This window comes from Anabrus simplex, chromosome 12 (assembly GCF_040414725.1).
Source record: "Anabrus simplex isolate iqAnaSimp1 chromosome 12, ASM4041472v1, whole genome shotgun sequence".
NCBI lineage: Eukaryota > Metazoa > Arthropoda > Insecta > Orthoptera > Tettigoniidae > Anabrus > Anabrus simplex.
In genome coordinates, this window is record NC_090276.1 from 63,972,181 (window position 1) to 63,989,922 (window position 17,742).

Consider the following 17,742-nt stretch of genomic DNA (forward strand, 5'->3'; position numbering starts at 1 on the left):
TTGAATTCTTAGAAAGGCCACGGCTCAGTAGCAAAGTTATAATGCGTCTGTTGTACCTGACGCTTAGTAGAATTAAGTTTCATAGACAGCAGGGATATTTTTGTGATGGATCGTCGTATTGTAAAAGGTTCGTGGAACTAGTATTGCCGGCAAATTTTCAACGGGTTCTCGTCGATATTCTCATGCCAATTTTCAATTAATGTTTATTAAACACTCGGAAATGTAGAATGATTGTGCAGCCGCAAGAAAATATGGCATAGGCCTAACTAAAGCCAATAGTCGGCGTTAGCGAGACAAAGATAGCTAAAAAATGCATACTACACAAAAATGCATTCAGTTGCCCGCAGCAAGGACGCTTTAAAGAAGTGGAAGATGAAATTGTTAGGTATATGCTCGAAAAACGCCAGGTCGGAATGACCATACCATGGCACAGTAAACTCGTTCGTTGGCCTTCAACGCCCACAAATAGGCCTATACATCGCTAGCCGCCGAACTTGGCCAAACCCAGCAAGCGAAACGTGCGTGTAGTGGCTGATTGTAGCCGACGCTGAGTAAAAGTAACAGTTTTATAGACAGCAAGAATATTTTCCTGATGATCGTCATATTGTAGTGACACATGGAATAGACATTGCTGGCAAATTTTCAACGGGTTCTCTTCGATAATACGATGCCAGTTTTAAGTTAATGGTTATTACACCCGCAAAAATAAGGAATAATTATGCAGCCTTAAATAAATACGGCATAACTAAATCCCAGTCTTCGGCGTTGGCATGAAGACAAAGGTAGTCTAAAAACACAAGTTTTGAACAAACTGATTGCTGTTTCATACCGATTTTAATGTGATTAGTGGTTTTCCCGACTTTTACAAAAATCGGATATAGCAATTCCGCTATAGCGAGTAAATTTTTCGCTGTTATGAATTCTCGCTCTAGTGGACTTCTACTGTACTTAGACCAGTGGACTATTAATTTTTCTGAACTCAGTGTGTTAATTTGGTACAGATCTTAATTCTCTGTTTGAATGGAGTGATGTACAAAGGTCATTAGATTTTGTACTTAAGTACACTCGGAATGACGTGATACAATGCTTTTTGATGAGATTGTTAATGTCAGGGAATATGTCATAGTTGGTAAAGTAAAGGAATGGAATTCGTCTCGTACACCAACTCATTTGAGGTGGGTGGAAATATTCACTAATTTTGAAGATAGGAATATAGGCTTCAGGAATATATGTGATATTGTAGAAATTTGTGTTAAGCTTGCCTGCTACAAATGCTCCTACAGAATGAATCTTTGGACAAATTGTGGCATACTGACAATCGAAGAAGTGGGCAATCGAACAAGTAAAACCACAATACCGCAGCCCAAGTCCTCGACTGTCAGCGCGGCCACCAAAGAGATAAGAGGCACTTCCCAGTGTGAATCACGCCAACTACGGAGAGAAGGGCCTCAATAAAACACAAACACAGGAAGGGGAAGCGACGGGAATCTGGGCGACCCCAATAGGTCAACGACCATAACAGAGGGTGGAAGGATTACCTATGAGGTAGAGCAATTCACTATAATGACACTCTCTGTCACACTTAAAAGACCAAAATTTAATATAATGAAAAAGAATAAGTAGGATGGGTGGTACAATTTAAATATATAAGAAAAATGAAAACAATTAAGTTTTTTTTTTTTAAAAAAGGAAAAGGCTAGTGACAAGGCTCATTTACAGAATTATTACCAATCGTAGTCACCATACCAACAATTACAACCAATTTTTTTTTTTTTAAAGTCAACAATATTTTCCAGACGGAATTAACTTCAGTTTGACTCGGTTCATTACAATTTACTGTTCATTACAATTTGCTTGTTCGAGCTCGAAACCATCTTTCTTTAAGGAAGTTATAAGAATGATAATTTTTAATAACTTAGGTGCACCTGTTTGCGGGTACGCGCGTCCCAATAAAATTACCCAAACAGTAAATTATTATATGTTTGAAATTCCTCAGTAAACACGAAAGTGTTTCAAATAAAAACATTTAACCGCATCCTCGAACAGGCCGACAATGTCCTCAAGAAACATTAAGGAAGGCAAAAATAAAATTAAGAAAGAGCCCACATCAAAAGAAAAACAATGAATGATAGAAGGAAATCAATAATAATAATAATAATAATAATAATAATGTAGCACAATAATATAGAAGCAATTAAAACTCATCTCGTGACCCAGTTCATCACATCAACAGCATAGGTACGCCATGCAACAACGAACGTCTGCACATCTCGAGTATTGTTACAACTCCCTTACAAACAAAAGACGGAAGCATACCCACAACAATGCAATTGAAATGGAGTGTAGCTTCAAATCAGTAACAGTTAATCAAAATTTAAAGAAAGGAAAATTTAATCATAATAATAATAATAATAATAATAATAACAAGGAAGAAAATTGATTTTAAAAAAGAAAATGAAATGAAATTCAATTCGACCTAAAGCACGCTTCAGTATTCACTAGGGTTTATAATTAATTTTAAATATTCAATCGTCTTTATGTGGCTAATGATACAAGAGACTACACTTTCACTTGTCTCACCTCCAGTTAAAAGAGCAGGTCACTTGAAAACCACACTGTTCTCGTGGCGCAGAAGTATGTCCATCAATAGAAATTATTCACTTATTTAAGTATAACACAATTGGTAGGGCATATTTAGATTGGCGGAATTCAATAATGAAAGATGCGACTGAAAATTATAGATAAGATCAAGATAATTCAACCTAACGGTCACAAGATCGATATAACAATGCATACAAGGCAAATAATATTAAGAAAATTAGCAACTTCAGTATACTTCAGAAGGAAGGAAAATATAATGAGTCTACCTAAAATTTCACCTTAACAAATATAAATATGAGAGAGTGTCCAACAGCTAATATATTTATCTAGTAGCTTTGAAAACATTCCATTTATTAATGCCTGGAAAACCATCTTATCACATCGCCAAGATGCTGCACGATATATATTAATCCTAGCAGATTTGGAAGTAGAAACCCATAAGAATGTTCACGGAACCAGCACATTTCTCTCAACTAGATTTTATAAGTTCTCAACAGAAAACGGTTTTTATTATTATTATTATTATTATTATTATTATTATTATTATTATTATTATTATTATTATTATTATTAGTGCCAAATTTAAATACCAGTCCATCAAAGGGGTTCACACGAGAATCTTTTTAGAACATAATTTGGCAAATAAACATTGCTCTCCTGCAAGTAGTAAATTGAGGCTGTGGTTCACAAGACGTCTCCCAAAAATATTAATTCAAAACATCGACGAAGGTAGACATGTTGGTGTTTTACTCACTGCAGAATAATGCACCGTAGTTTACATGGAAAGTCTGTTGGAGTTAATATCATGCCAGACGATCACTTACCGGACTGTTGATAACAATTTTGAAGTACTCACTTATACCATTTTGTTCAGAATATTCCCAAGGATAATATTATAGTCAGCTGCAGGCACTCGGAGTCACGCATAAGGTTGCATTCCAAATTTACACACAAGTTTAAATTACACCATCAAATAACTAAATGTAAATATCAAGCCTTTACACAGGCCTACACCTTTCTTTCACAATCACCTTACGGTGGATTCAAATCACTCTTGCCTGCCGTAGCGAATGGCAGCAAGACAAGCGACATGACGCCTGCACACTCGTCGAGCGCTGGAACAGAAGTCCTCGTTTGGAATAACGGCTGCTAGTGAGCGCCGTGCAGAACAGTTGACGATCAAGCAGTGGAGCTATCCATTATTATTATTTAGCGTTTGGCATACAAATACGTTATTACAAATGAACAAAAATAACCAATGAACCAATCTACAAACAAATATCTAGACCTTGTATGTACTCAATACATTTTGGGGTTGCCATCAAGAAGTCTTCATATGACCCTCCATATGCTCTGATGCTGCATTCCTCCCTGATGTGTTTAATAGTTTGTCGCGGTGCACCACAGTCGCATAGCGGCGAGGAGAGCATTCGCCATTTAAAAAGTGAATCCCCACATCTTCCGTGTCCCGTCCTGAGTCGGTTGTGCATTGACCATACCTTGCGGGGTTGATCAAACCCTGGAACTGTCTTATCGATGCATGGCATTTTCAGGCATGTAGCTGGAGCATTTTGCATCCATTCTTCCCTCCAGGAATCGGTGATGTTGAATCCGATGTGATTGATCTCGGTTGCAAGAGGTGGATGTCTCGAACGAAGTTGTTTGAGCTACCCATTAGTAAGTCCATTGGCAACAACGTACAATAAAAGTCCAATGGCGAAGCAGTTGCTCACAGTTATATTACAATTAACACCAATAAGAACCTTAATTGTACAACAATTAGTTATCGCAGAGTTCCGTTCTATTGGGCAAGATTAAACAATAGTTTCCATTCACCTTTTCTTACAAATTCCACACTAACAGATTTCCGGTGTAGCGGTGATTTCACATAGTCCTCAAACTATACCGCTACAAAATGAAACATCCAGGCTAAAGCCTGAAAATGTAAAACACATGGTAATCACTAGGTGCAACTTGGTTATAACTGTGTAGAGTTTTATGACATATTGCGTGGAAACTTAAAAGTTGTTGACAGTTCATTCAAGTTAAAAGTACGAGAGCCTGTCACAGTGACTTCACACTGCAACGTGTTAATGTAACACTGTGTGTTGTAATGTAAACAAATATATTAGCATATTAGGTTAGTAAGTTAATAAAATGAGGTACTTTTGTCATTGGAACACATTACTTCCTTTTTTTTTATAGCATCTAAAATTCAGTGTGTTTTTAAGTTGTATCATGCTGGAGTGAGTAATAATGTACGATTCGTTGTATGCCTTTTATGCTTGGTATCGCTCAAAAGGAACAAGAAAAATCGGCGATCAAGTTTGCTGCTAGATCATATTTACGATCAGGTCCTGCTTTTTGTCTCTGGATATCTGGTTACCGTATGATAGGCCTAACCAGCAAAAGTGACCATGGATGTAAAGAAATACATCAGTGAACTGCAGGAAGAGATTCCTACGGCTTGGAACGAGTGTATACGTACAGTATAGTAATACAGTGAGAATATACCACCTTTATTAGTAAGAAAAATATGCAACGCTTATACAAGGTTTATTCAATGTATTTTAACTATACAAGTGTTACAAACAACTCTATAAGGATTTTTTATTAGTAAGACTATATTCATTCAGTGGAGATGTGCTTCCTGGATCGTATAGTTCCGGCTACTGAATAGTGCAATGATCTATTGAGTTTTGATTATCAAAAAAGCACACCACTTGTTGCCATTTTTGAGGTTAGAAGGTTGTTTACGCTGTATTTATCAGAATAGCTGAAGGGGGAAAAAAAATGAAATGAATAAAATCTACCACGCAAGTTGGCCCTGCGGTTAGGGCGTGTGGCTGTGATCTTGCATCCGCGAGATAGTGGGTTCGAACCCCACTGTTGGCAGCTCTGAAAGTGGTTTTCCATGGTTTCCCATTTTCACACCAGGCAAATGCTGGGGCTGTACCTTAATTAAGGCCATGGCCGATTCCTTCCCTTTCCTAGGCCGTACCCATCCCATTGTCGCTGTAAGACCTATGTGCATCAGTGCAACGTAAAGAAAATAAAAAAATTAATACTATCTGGTCTGTAAGAAATTGTATAAACATTTTGATGTGGAATGGCATGATTTCATAAACTTCTAATATAATCCAATCAAGCGAGTTGGCTATGCGGTTGGGGGCATACAGCTGCGAGGTTGCATTGGGAAGAAAGTGGTTTCGAACCCACTGTCGGCAGCCCTGAAGATTGTTTTCCATGGTTTCTCATTTTCACACCAGACAAATGCTGGGGCTGTACGTTAATGAAGGCCATGGCTGCTTCCTTCCCACTCCCAGCCCTTTCCTATCCCATCGTCGCCATAAGACCTATCTGTGTCAATGCAATATAAAGCAACTTGTAAAAAAATATATAATCTGACAGATGGTTGGTTGATTAACCTGTTATAAATCAGTACAAACATTACCGTAACATTTTATTTAAGTTCATCCTTCAGATAAGTCAATATTGTTGTCTTTTCAATAGACCTGCAATCTTTAACTTATGAACTTGTAACATGTTTCCAATTAATTAAGCCGAATAATAATAAATTGAAATTAATAATACTTGCCTGGAATGAAGGGGTGGTAAAAATCTCAAAAGATAATTTTTATTTTACGCTAATAGTTTAATGTCGCACTAACACATTCAAGGTTAATGGCGACACAAGGATGAAAAAGGGCTACAATTGGGAAGGAAGCTGCCATGGCTGTAATTGAGGTACAGCCCCAGCATTTGCTTGATGTGAAAATGTGAAATTACGAAAAATCCTCTTCAGGGCCGACGTTAGTGGGCTTCGAATCCACCATCTCCCGAATGCACACTCGCAGCTACGCGACCCTAATTATCTTTATTAATGGGGAGATTGGGAGTCCTCTATACTCCGCACAGCCTTACTTCTAAATTGAAGTTTCGTAAAACAAATGAGCATCGCCTTCCCTCTGTTGCCAGCGTGCTACGCCTGCGAGAACAGCTGATGCAATATATCCGCTGTAAACAGCCCTTTTAAATTGTAATACCGTACTCAGAAAAACAAATGAATATGGATTGAAAACAAATTCACAAGAACTACTCTTTCTAACAATATCTGGCAGTAAAAGGGAATATATTATTAACAATAAAAGGGAATGAGGAAATGTCACTAACGGCTAATGGCTGGCACAGAAAGAGGTTATGGCCTACAAAGGGAACACTACTGATCTCAGAGTCACTGGAACCCTCCAACAATATGAAAAAAAACCCACACTAAATATTGAAGGAAAATGCAAAAGGTTGCGAACCGTACCGAATACCATACACGCTGAGCGAGATAGGTTAACCACGTGGTGAATGTAAATATTAGAGTTGGCAGCTAGGTTTCGAGATCGTGCTCTGTCGATATAAATCGATATGAATGGCAGCTTGGGATTGGTTGGATGTCTATGCTTCAGCGCATAACCACCAGACAGAGCCAAAATCTGCTAAAACGTCAATTTAGAAGTAGAGCCGTACGGAGTATAAGGGACTCTCTTAACCAAAGGAACTAGAATATTCATAACTGTTACTTTACTAAAACAAAATCTCTTTTTGAATTTTTGGTCGCAGGATTTTCCTTCTTTCGGATATGTTTTGGGTGCACTGAAAGCATTCTGTGCATGAAATGCAACATATTCAGCAAAATCATTGATGAAACCTGGCTTAAAGAAATACTTATGTATGCGCTGTTTATGAATTTGGCCCTTAAATCATAATGAATTAATGATCCCTTGTATACTGCACTGTGCGCATTCAGAATATCTGCACAGTTCTGTACTGCAGAACCCGTTTTAAGCTGGCTCCACAGATCAGTTTTGTGTAGTGTGTATGTACAAACTTCTATAAAACAACATAAAATAAATACAATTGAAGTATATTAGAATATTCAGGTGCTTTGTTCAGCATTTTTAAGCCTGAAATTATCTCAGTCGATCACATTTTCATTGATAATTGTGCTTTGTGCGGAACTTCTCAAAACACTTGACAGGATGGGCACTTACCTAACCGATGATCTGAAAAATAGTCTTTAATTCAGGAAGAGTAACAACTGTCTACGACTTCCAAATAGACTCTTATCTAAGGGGTGTAACCTTGTGAGTGTTTACATTGGCATACAGGTTAGTATTACATACATTTTCCATCAGTAACTCGTCAGTATGAATATGTGGGGGGAAAAAAATCAAGTTCACTATTAAGGTAACTTGGGAACGCCGGAGTTTTCAGTTTTTTATTTTTTAATTTGTACTTAATATTCCCAGTATTCACATATTAGAGAACATTTAAAAGTGATTTTTTCTAAAAATGCGATGTTTGGTTTCTAAATGAGAGCCTGGTACTGTACCGTACCACACATCGCTTGACATGCCTTTTGGGTGTAACACAAAAGTTGTTACCTCTTTATTATTATTATTATTATTATTGCATACTAATGTACATAGATGAAGTAAAAGGAAAATTCGCACCTATATAGTTACTCTTTGCTATAGTCCACGATCGATCTTTCTCGTTTAGGACACATGGTTATATGGTATCTGTCACAGTGGTTATTACACAATGCACATACACATTCATTGTTTGGTTCGTGAAACTTTTTGTTTTTACATATTTTATGGTGAAAACCATGAACTGCCAATCTTGTAATTACATTTCTAAGTTCTTGATTTTCTTTTACCCATCTCCTGTCGATCATTGCATCTGTGCTATAGAAGTCCAGAGGGATTTCTTCGCGCTTCTTCTCTCTTGTCTGGATCAGTTTTGTCGCTTGCTCAGTAGATGGCAGGGATAGTTTGTAACGTAAGTCCTCGATGTAGAAGGTTTCTCTTGCCAATTCGTAAACAAGCCTAGAAGGTGTTGTTCTTGCCACTCCAAGTGCTCTTTTCAGATATCGGGCTTTTACTTTCTCCATTGAGTTTAGGTCTGAAAAAGATAGGTTTTCCCATATCAATTCTAATCCGTAGGTCAGCACTGGCGATATTTTGGCATTAAATAAGATCATAGCCGTCTGGAGGGATAGATTGGTTATGTTCTTTATGTCATATATTCCTCTTATAGCAGCTGTTATTCTTTCCTTTACGTGTATCCTGAATGAATTGCGTGTTGTTTGTAGGGTGATTCCTAGATATTTATAGTAGTTTACTGTCTGCAGTTCTTTCTCTCCTAAAGTAATTTTATCCTCTGTTGCTAATCTTCCACCTTTCCGGAACACCATGTATTTTGTTTTGTTACTATTGATACTGAAGTCATTTTCTTCTGCCCAGTTATGTAAGTCATTTAGTGCTTCTTGTAATTCAAGTCTGTTTGAGGAACCTATGACCATGTCGTCTGCGTACATATATAAAGATAATGAATTCGATTTTTCTAAGATATTCACGATATCTGCGGTGGCGATGTTGAATACCATGAAATGTAATGCTCAATATTGTTACAAAATATTAATTACAATTTACATAGCAGTAAACAAAAGAACAAACAGTGTTTATAGGTTCATTTATGGTATCGTTTTGGGAATTCCGAAAAGTAACATCAGCTCAGATGTGGCATATCTTTAGGAAATAAGAATACTACCACTGTAGACTTCAGATTTTAGTCACCTATTTCCTTTCTTTCACTAGTTTGGGGGCACAAAAAGTAGTTTACACAGACATCCACATTATACTGGATGCATTCTTCAAGCGCCACAAGAGACTTGCATCCAGCGGCCACGCGGAGCAGGCATTGGTTTGTTGGAGCGATAAAGTGATGTAGGTCATTGAATATCAAACAAACAGAATCTGGATTCGTCTGAAAACACTATCTGCTGCAATTTCTGTCTCCAGTGACGACATTCCGTACACCATTGCAGTCTAGCATGTTTATGCACATTAGTCAAAGGTGACCGAGTTGGAAGAAACATATAGATTATAAGGTGGATAAGGCTCGCAAGATTATGTGGGCGTGTCGCAGGGTCGTCGGAAAGACTTGGGGCCTAGGACCTAAGGTGGTCCAGTGGCTCTATATTTCTGTTGTATGGCCAACGATCACCTTTGCATCTTTAGTCTGGTGGCCAGGTTCGGAGAGTAAAACTGTGACCTCCAAGTTAAACAATGTCCAAAGACTTGCGTGTCTAGGAATAACAGGGGCACTGGATACCACACCATTATGTGCAATGGAGGCTGTCCTAGGTCTTCCCCCCTTACATTTATATGTTAAGGAATCAGTGGGAATGAGTGCTTACCGCCTCTGGTCACTCGGAGGATGGTCCTTCAAGAATCCGAATAGAGGTCATGCTTTTATTCTTACAAGGCTTCACCAGACCTGCCCTATGACAATGATGGTCAGGGACCTGATGAAGCCTAGTTTTAATCTGAATTACAAGTTCACAGTAGTTCTACCCACAAGGGAGGAGTGGGCCACGGATGCTGGGGCCCGTCTTAGGTCTGGGGACTGTACATGGTACACAGATGGCTCACGGACAGAGGCGGGCATAGGCGCCGGGGTCTGGGGACCTAAGACAAGGCTCTCCCTTCCTATGGTTAAATATGCTACTGTTTTCCAGGCAACGGCTGTCACTCCTGATATTGATTGATGTGTTACACTGTTCCACTGTTGAGCCAGTGCTGAGGAGGACGCAAATCTGTCCTGCAATGCCATTTGGATGAGGTGTCGCTCTTCTCAGGGGGTGGTCTAGGTGGTGCGACCAGACCCATTTCGTCGTGTTCTACGAAATTCTGTGAAGAATGTGCCCTTTTTTAAACTCGCTCATTTGACGATACGGTTCTCTCATATGCCTGCGGGGCATCCTGCACATCTGCTCAAGTCACACTGATCCATTACTTTCGGATTATAGTGAAAATGAGAGCCGCAGGCACATTTTACCAGACGGTGGTGGTGCGTCGAGATATCGATGTGGATCTTGAACCTGAGGGCCGACATGATTCAAATGCTTATAATTTCTTCAGAACATACCAATGTACATGTCCTATGAATATGAACTTCTTATCTCTAGTCTTTCAAGGTGTTCTGGTTTTTATGAACATGAGTGTATAATATATCTCTCATAATTTATCAATACATGTAATGTTTACTGAATGTATCTTGAAATCCATGTCTTGTAATAAACTATTTAAAATTATTTCATTTTTAGGAAGTCTTCAACTGTATGCTTCGAAATCTTTTTGAAGAATACAGGTTCTTTCCTCAGTATCCAGATAAAGAGCTCCATATTACTGCCCAGCTTTTTGGTGGAATTATTGAGCGTGGACTAGTTAGGTAAGTGTTAACCCTGCTCATTGATTTGTCTTCAAAAGTTATTGGATAGAAATGATACGTAGACTAACAATAGTTGTACTAATTTATTAATGCATTCATATTATCCATTTCTGTCTTAACTTCTACTTTCTGCACTGTTAGGTCCTGTATTGACGTTAGTCATAAATCAAATAAATGAAATTATCAACCATAATTATATGAATCATAAAATGCAAACAAAATATAAAATTAGGAGTATTCACAGCTGACAAGCTTCCAGGATATTGGCCCATGTTGACAAGTATGTCAACCTTTAAATTACTCCATGGAAGCGCATTTCATGACGAAATGACAGGCCAGGCTGATGTACGCTTATACTTCAATTGTAGTGAGAAGAGTAGTTGGTGGCACCAGCATTGCCTTACCTCTCTCATAGGTTGGTGTTCCTGGGACTTGCGCAATGTGACTCGTGTTCATTCTTCTGTCATCTGGCAGTGAGCAACAATCGTCATACTCTAGTAATCTGCAGGTGCGAAGTACATTTTAAAAGAATAGGGCCTACAGATTATCAGAATTTGGTAACATTTGCTCAGTGTCAAATGAAAGAAGAATGAACGCACTGAGTCACTCTGTGCAGGTTCTGGGAAGACCAATGTCGGAAAGTGGCAAGGCGATGTTGGCACCACCAGTAAGGCTTCACACTGCTGTAAAAGTATGAGTGTCCATCATCTCGTGTCATTTTGTCTTGACAAGGGCTACCCAGACATGCTAACTCCCCCTATATAATTGGGGGACTTTGGATTCTTTGGTCCTTCCTCCCACTCTCCTGATCGCAGAAACTTAGCCCCCGATTTTCAGAGTAGATTTTAGTATTCCTGTCTTGTTTGAAAATCCCACGACTTTACTTGTTCTTTAAGTACCTGGAGAGAATTGATGATCAGCACGCACTGACAGGGCATATACAACCACCTGGTAGTGATCGTAAATATGACCAAATATCTCATGTAATGCTTTATATTTTGAGTTCCATATAGTAATTCTGACTGTGAGACTGTTTTTAGATTATTACAAAGACAGAAACACACTTCAGATCAGTGCTTCCAGAAAAAAGTCTGAAAAAACCTGTTAACCTTTAAAATGTGTTCAGCAAGGCAAGTACTTTGAGCACAAATTTAGTTCAGAATTTCTGAAGAGGTCTAAGGCAGTTACGATGAAGAGTCAGGCATGTATTCTAAAGCTCAAATATATGCAGTATTTTAGTAGCATTTATGAAAGAAAATAAATGAGAGAAATTACGTAATGAAGTAACATAATGTGTCAAATATTTAATGATGTGGCATAACATGTCATGATATGCCATAAAAAGGTCCCCTGATTTTTTTACCTTTGAAAGCTGGCACGTCTGGCTACCGTAGATTAGTTGAAATGTCGACATGCTGAACCATTCAAGTGCCACATGCCGATCAGATTGGCTTTTGCTCCTCGCATGAAAAATGCCAGAACCGGCTAAATTCGCATGATAATTCCCTAGTATTTAAAGGCTTCTACTAAGATGGTAGATGTGTCTGTGTGCTTCATTCCGTTAAATAGCTGAAGTTTCAAGCTTGCACAGGACAGGAGTAGCTCCTGGGAGATCTTTGACATGAAGGAAGGGAAGTTAATGGTCTGTGATATAGCCAAGCTCTGAGTTGTTGAACTTTTCTTATTGCCTGCATTGATGATCATAAATTGAAGTTCTATTTACGCAAAAAATAATATAATAGCAGATGAACTAGACTCCAGAAGTGATTATGATAGTAATCTGTTACCAGGAACCACACCATTATCATGAGTACCGAAGAGAAGGAACTATTCGGTCCCAGTATGTTGGGTGTTCACAAACTTCCAAATAGCTCCAGAAATATTACTTCCAACTAAAATAATGTAAATAACAATAATTATAAAGAATCTGTTTTCCAGTCATTTATATCTCATAGCTCCCTCTGTGGATCTGTGGTAGAATGTCAGTCTACGGATCCCAAGATTGCAGGTTCAAACCTGGCATGGGTAGTTGGACTTTTGAAGGGTGGACAAAAGTCCATTCGATACTCCATTTCGTATGATGCTGGCATGTTAAAGATCTCTGGTGACACATGTGGTGCTTACCCGACAAAATTCATTAAAATTCAGCCATAATCGCCCAAGAGAGATTCGGTTTACTTTGCTATCTGGTAGGTTTGGAGTAAAACGGAGTGTCGAAATTGACTAAGGGACGGTCAGATAGCTTTGTAGCGTACCTGTCTTCAAAATATCCCGGGCTAGTCGCGCAAGAGCGCGTAGTTTCCGTTCAAAAATCAAATGGGCAAAGCTAATTAATCTAACCTCTCCATGAGGTAAATACGGTACGTACATTGAGAAGAATACAGGTACATAAATCTTGTGAATAAGAGAAAGAAATCGGGTAAAATGGATTTATTAATCTAAGACATTAATATCACTCACCAACATCTCAAAATAACAAACATAAAGCCTGATGGCAAATAAAGTAAAGAAATATGTGCCGCTCACATGTCCATATTATTTACACAAAATTTATACACATGGGACTTGGCCCTAATAAAGGAACACACGACTTGGGAGTGACTTTGGATGATTACATTATTTCAAATGAAGTCTACGCAAACTTCGCATCTATGTCATAATCCCATTGGGATGCGCTTGGATAAGTGTCCTTATATGCCCACGGTGGATAGTTAATCACACTAGTAATCGATCCAATATATACATATCTACATAATTAAAAAATTAAACAATTCAACTGCACCGTTAGTCCTTGTTGCACACTTATAACTACATAGGCTCTAAAGTGCGACCGTCCACACGAAAATTGACTGGCATAAATATCCAGCGACCTCTACTTAGCTGTCGAGCTAATTAAACACACAAATTAATCTAATACGACACTGATTACATCAACACATATATCAAAGAAAGAAAACAAACGAAATCAGTCATCAAAATCTCACACAATCACCAATCAAACCAGAGAGACTTGAAAACACGTATAAGTAAAATATCACATATGGGACCTGTAAAATAAGAACATGAATATGCACAAATTCTTCACATGTGGTCATTGGGATCTCCCAAAGCAGGAAGGCACATGGCTTGCGTCCAGAAGTAAGACACAAGGCATATCTATTCCGGGATACTTTCACTGTCACAAACAGCTGAGACCTGTAAGAATTCCTAATTGTCAAGGGAGAACCCGGATAATGGTCCATCTAACACTCTTCAAAGAAATGGCCTTGGGCTGGTACGTTCAACTTGTCATGAAAAGGGCGCTAGTCGCTACCTTCTAACTTTCATTCAAAGACAGGGGTAATTCCACAACACTCGCAGTTCTATTACTGCTTCGTACATAAAATAACCTGCGATCTCAATTCACAGACATAAACAATTACACGTCACTAAGGGCTTCAGCCTCTTTCATATGAGTGTACACATCAGATTCCATCAAATCCTGAGACCAACTCGGGCCATGCATTTGGCAGTATACGGGTTCTCGACCCTCCTCACGTCGTGACTCCAGCAATTCTAGCCTCCTTCAATTGTTTCAGTCTAGCATCTCCTAAATTACACATAACTATACTCATGATTTCTCACGGCTTATATTTTACCAGCTCCAGGTTAGAATTTATCTATCTTTACGTGCTCTTTTGGCGTCTTATTTGGCCAGTCAACTGTTTGTCAGGCCCGTTAGTCCTGCTTTCCTAGTATATAACGACTCTAACTAAACAACGTTGAGTTTCTCCTCGATTCTGCTTCAGGACCACATCTGAAATTCCAATGCATGATTAAAACAATAATATAAAATAGAATCTATTAACTGTCAATTGATTTCCCATACGTGACTACAGGCGTGTAGCCTATGTAAATAATGACAAGAACTTGCATAATTACCACACAATGGCATACACTAAAAATACACAAACACTCCTATAACTACACTGGCATACCCTTAAACCCATCTAACTGAAAAATTATAAAGAAAAAATAAAAACCATGCATCAGCACATGACACATTTAAATTGAATTAAAAACATCTGTGCCATCTGGCTGAAAATTAACTTTAAAATAGTTATTTACAGCAGATCTAAACTAGTGTGTAACTATCACCTCAGGCATGCTAAAAAATGACATGAAAGCTTAGCTTGCGTTGGACTCAGCACTCGTGATGATTACATGGCCACAGTGTCGCCACGAACTTAGGCCATCATCACGTCAACCTCCAGGATGTGGGAAGTCACTCCATCGACCCTTGGCGCTGCCTCCATAGTTCTGGTTGATGTTGCTCATGAAAATCAGTGGATTTAGGCACTTCTTCACCGCTAATAACACACGTGTTCAAGATCGCGCCCTTAATGCTTGGCCGTTAATTGACTACAAACTGCAAGTGAAAATTAGTCTGTTCTGCTCACCATTAATTTAAGGGCATCTCGGCCAAAGCGCAATCAGTCCTTGGCGCGGCACTGCAACATTTTACAGATACGAACGTTCTCGCGATTGCGCACGCGAAGCGTTATAGTCTTTTAAATACCTTGACGTGAATTTTCTGCCAGGTTATAGGCGGCACCCAAAGACACCGTTTATTTATTGTCCTTATAGCGTCAGATAATTATGCGCCAATCCCGCACTTGGCGTTACTTTAATGACCGATACTGATAGAGGTAACTTTCTTATTATGCTCATACTGATATCACTCCCTGATCGAATTACAAACACTGCACATACATTGTGCCACAGATAAACACAGTTATAATTGTACTTGTCTCGAATAAGTAACACTAGGTCTGTTCTCAAGACATGAGAACAAAGCGTCCTCTGCTAATTATGGTCTCGGCGAGCGATCGACCAACCGGCACGAGATTTAGACTAAGAGGTAGGTGACGCTCACCCGCAACTCGTGGTTATAAAGACTCGACGACTCGCATTCAAAGACGGGGAGTCCCCTTTGATAAATTAGAATGTCAGTTGAGCGGCTGGTTCCGTTTCAATGAGAAGCCATTGATAATGCGAAATATACACCTTGGCCTTAAGTAGGCACCAATTATATCTTCAGGCATCAGAAAAATTACACTTGTCTTTCTGGACACATCAGAACTATGGAATATCGGCACAATGACAGATTATTTCCATAAATAATAGTGGTTCAAACATGCTTTTAGAAAGTTGGTTATCCTGCTATCACGGTTCGGTAGCTCGCAGAGCCCTCCTCCTAGCTCATGATTGGCTGAGTTCGAATCCTGCTGGACAAAGAGTGTGGTAGCGGTTCCCAGCAACAACATTCAAATTTAAAAAGAAATTGTTGTATGAAGCTCTGTACTGGCTGCTCCCTTTGTGCTGGTGCGGTCCGGTATCTAACAGTCTTCCAACAGACTCCCACACAAAGCCATATTGCACAATGAGCCTACAGTGTTATTTAATGATTAAAATTATGCATATGAAGCATACGTTAAAAATTAAATAATTGAAAAAGAGGTTCAACCTATTCAATACATAAAAGAAAGGAATGTAGTGATTACATTCTTATTTAATAGTGATTAGAAATGGGACCGGTTTCGACCCTAGTCCAGGTTGTCGTCAGCCGTTCAAAACATAAAAAACAAGAAAAACAATGCATATAAAAAAGAATAAGTGAACTCTGGATCGGTATAAGATGAAATATAAATTGATGATGGGGGTAGAAATTGTGAGTCACTTAAAATAAAACAGTACGTAATATTATGAAAGGTAGTACGGCACACGCAATGATAAGTAAAGTCTCTCAATGTTTATTTTTAAATATATGAAGCATATGGCGATATGGTTCAGCTTCATATTAAAATGCCAACACACAAAAGCTGGGGCATGTGATGATGATTATTACAGTGAAACCTCGTTAGTGTGTTCCTCATTAACACGTTTTCCCGTGTAGCACGGCATAAATTCGAAGTCCCGATTCTCATCATATTAAATCTATGCCTTTGCTGGCAGGACCTAGTGTTTACAATGCACTATGTCTTCTGCTATGGGCTAGAGTAATTTTGTTACTTTCATAGATCTGTCTCTGTCATATACTTGGCTTTGACAATATGAAAGTAACTGAGGTATGAGTGATGCTGGTAATGCCATTCTTTCTGCAGCCCGTCCCTGCTATGAATGGTGTGAAAATGTTGCTCATAGGGTTGGTTGGTGCATGCATTTCAGTGGCCTCGGCAGACTTATATGTAATAGCAACTTCTGGCTCGGTGAGGAAAGCTACGGGAAACTACCTCACTCCTCATTTCCTTAGTATGCCTCTTCAGTGATGCCTAGGCCATCTATGACAGCTGATGGCAGAGCTGTTGAGGATCCAGCCAGCCTTAGGGCTGAAGACTGAACATACATACATAAAAATACCTTGCTTACCGCATCCCAAACTTTCGCTACTACCGCTTAGTACGTTCACATTTTTTCCTAGCCTTGAAAATTTTATTTGTTATCCCTTGTGAAACACGTGATTTCCAACTTGGGTAAGATCTATCGCCTTTGTTTGCCGGTTAACAGCAGGATTGCTGAATAACACAGTGAGTCTATTTGTGCATGTATTTCGCATTCCATTCAGTAGGTAGAAATGTATTTTGTGTTGAATGGTACAGTGAAGTGTAGCAAATATTTGTTGCGTGATATGGTGCTTATATCTGGATTAGGAACATAATCGTCTGAAATTGACTGGTGTGGTGAATATTTGTCTTGTGAAAGCCTAGGTATGGATATGGTAAAAGTGAAATTCCTTTCTAACGAAGACAAGATTAAAATCTTTCAGAAAGTGGACTGGCATCTGCATCTTTAAGCACACAGAGGTCGCGAATG

General features: G+C 38.8%; 1 protein-coding gene across 7 annotated transcripts in view; it reads left to right on the forward strand.

Annotated features, from left to right (window-relative positions):
- The window catches only part of Not1 (CCR4-NOT transcription complex subunit 1), a 403,150-nt gene that overhangs the window by 109,724 nt on the left and 275,684 nt on the right, over positions 1–17,742 (forward strand). For all 7 annotated transcript variants that reach the window (XM_067156230.2, XM_067156231.2, XM_067156233.2 and 4 more), the window contains exon 14: positions 10,766–10,890. In XM_067156230.2, the coding sequence (XP_067012331.2) occupies positions 10,766–10,890 (125 nt within the window). The remainder of the gene's footprint in view (positions 1–10,765; positions 10,891–17,742) is intronic.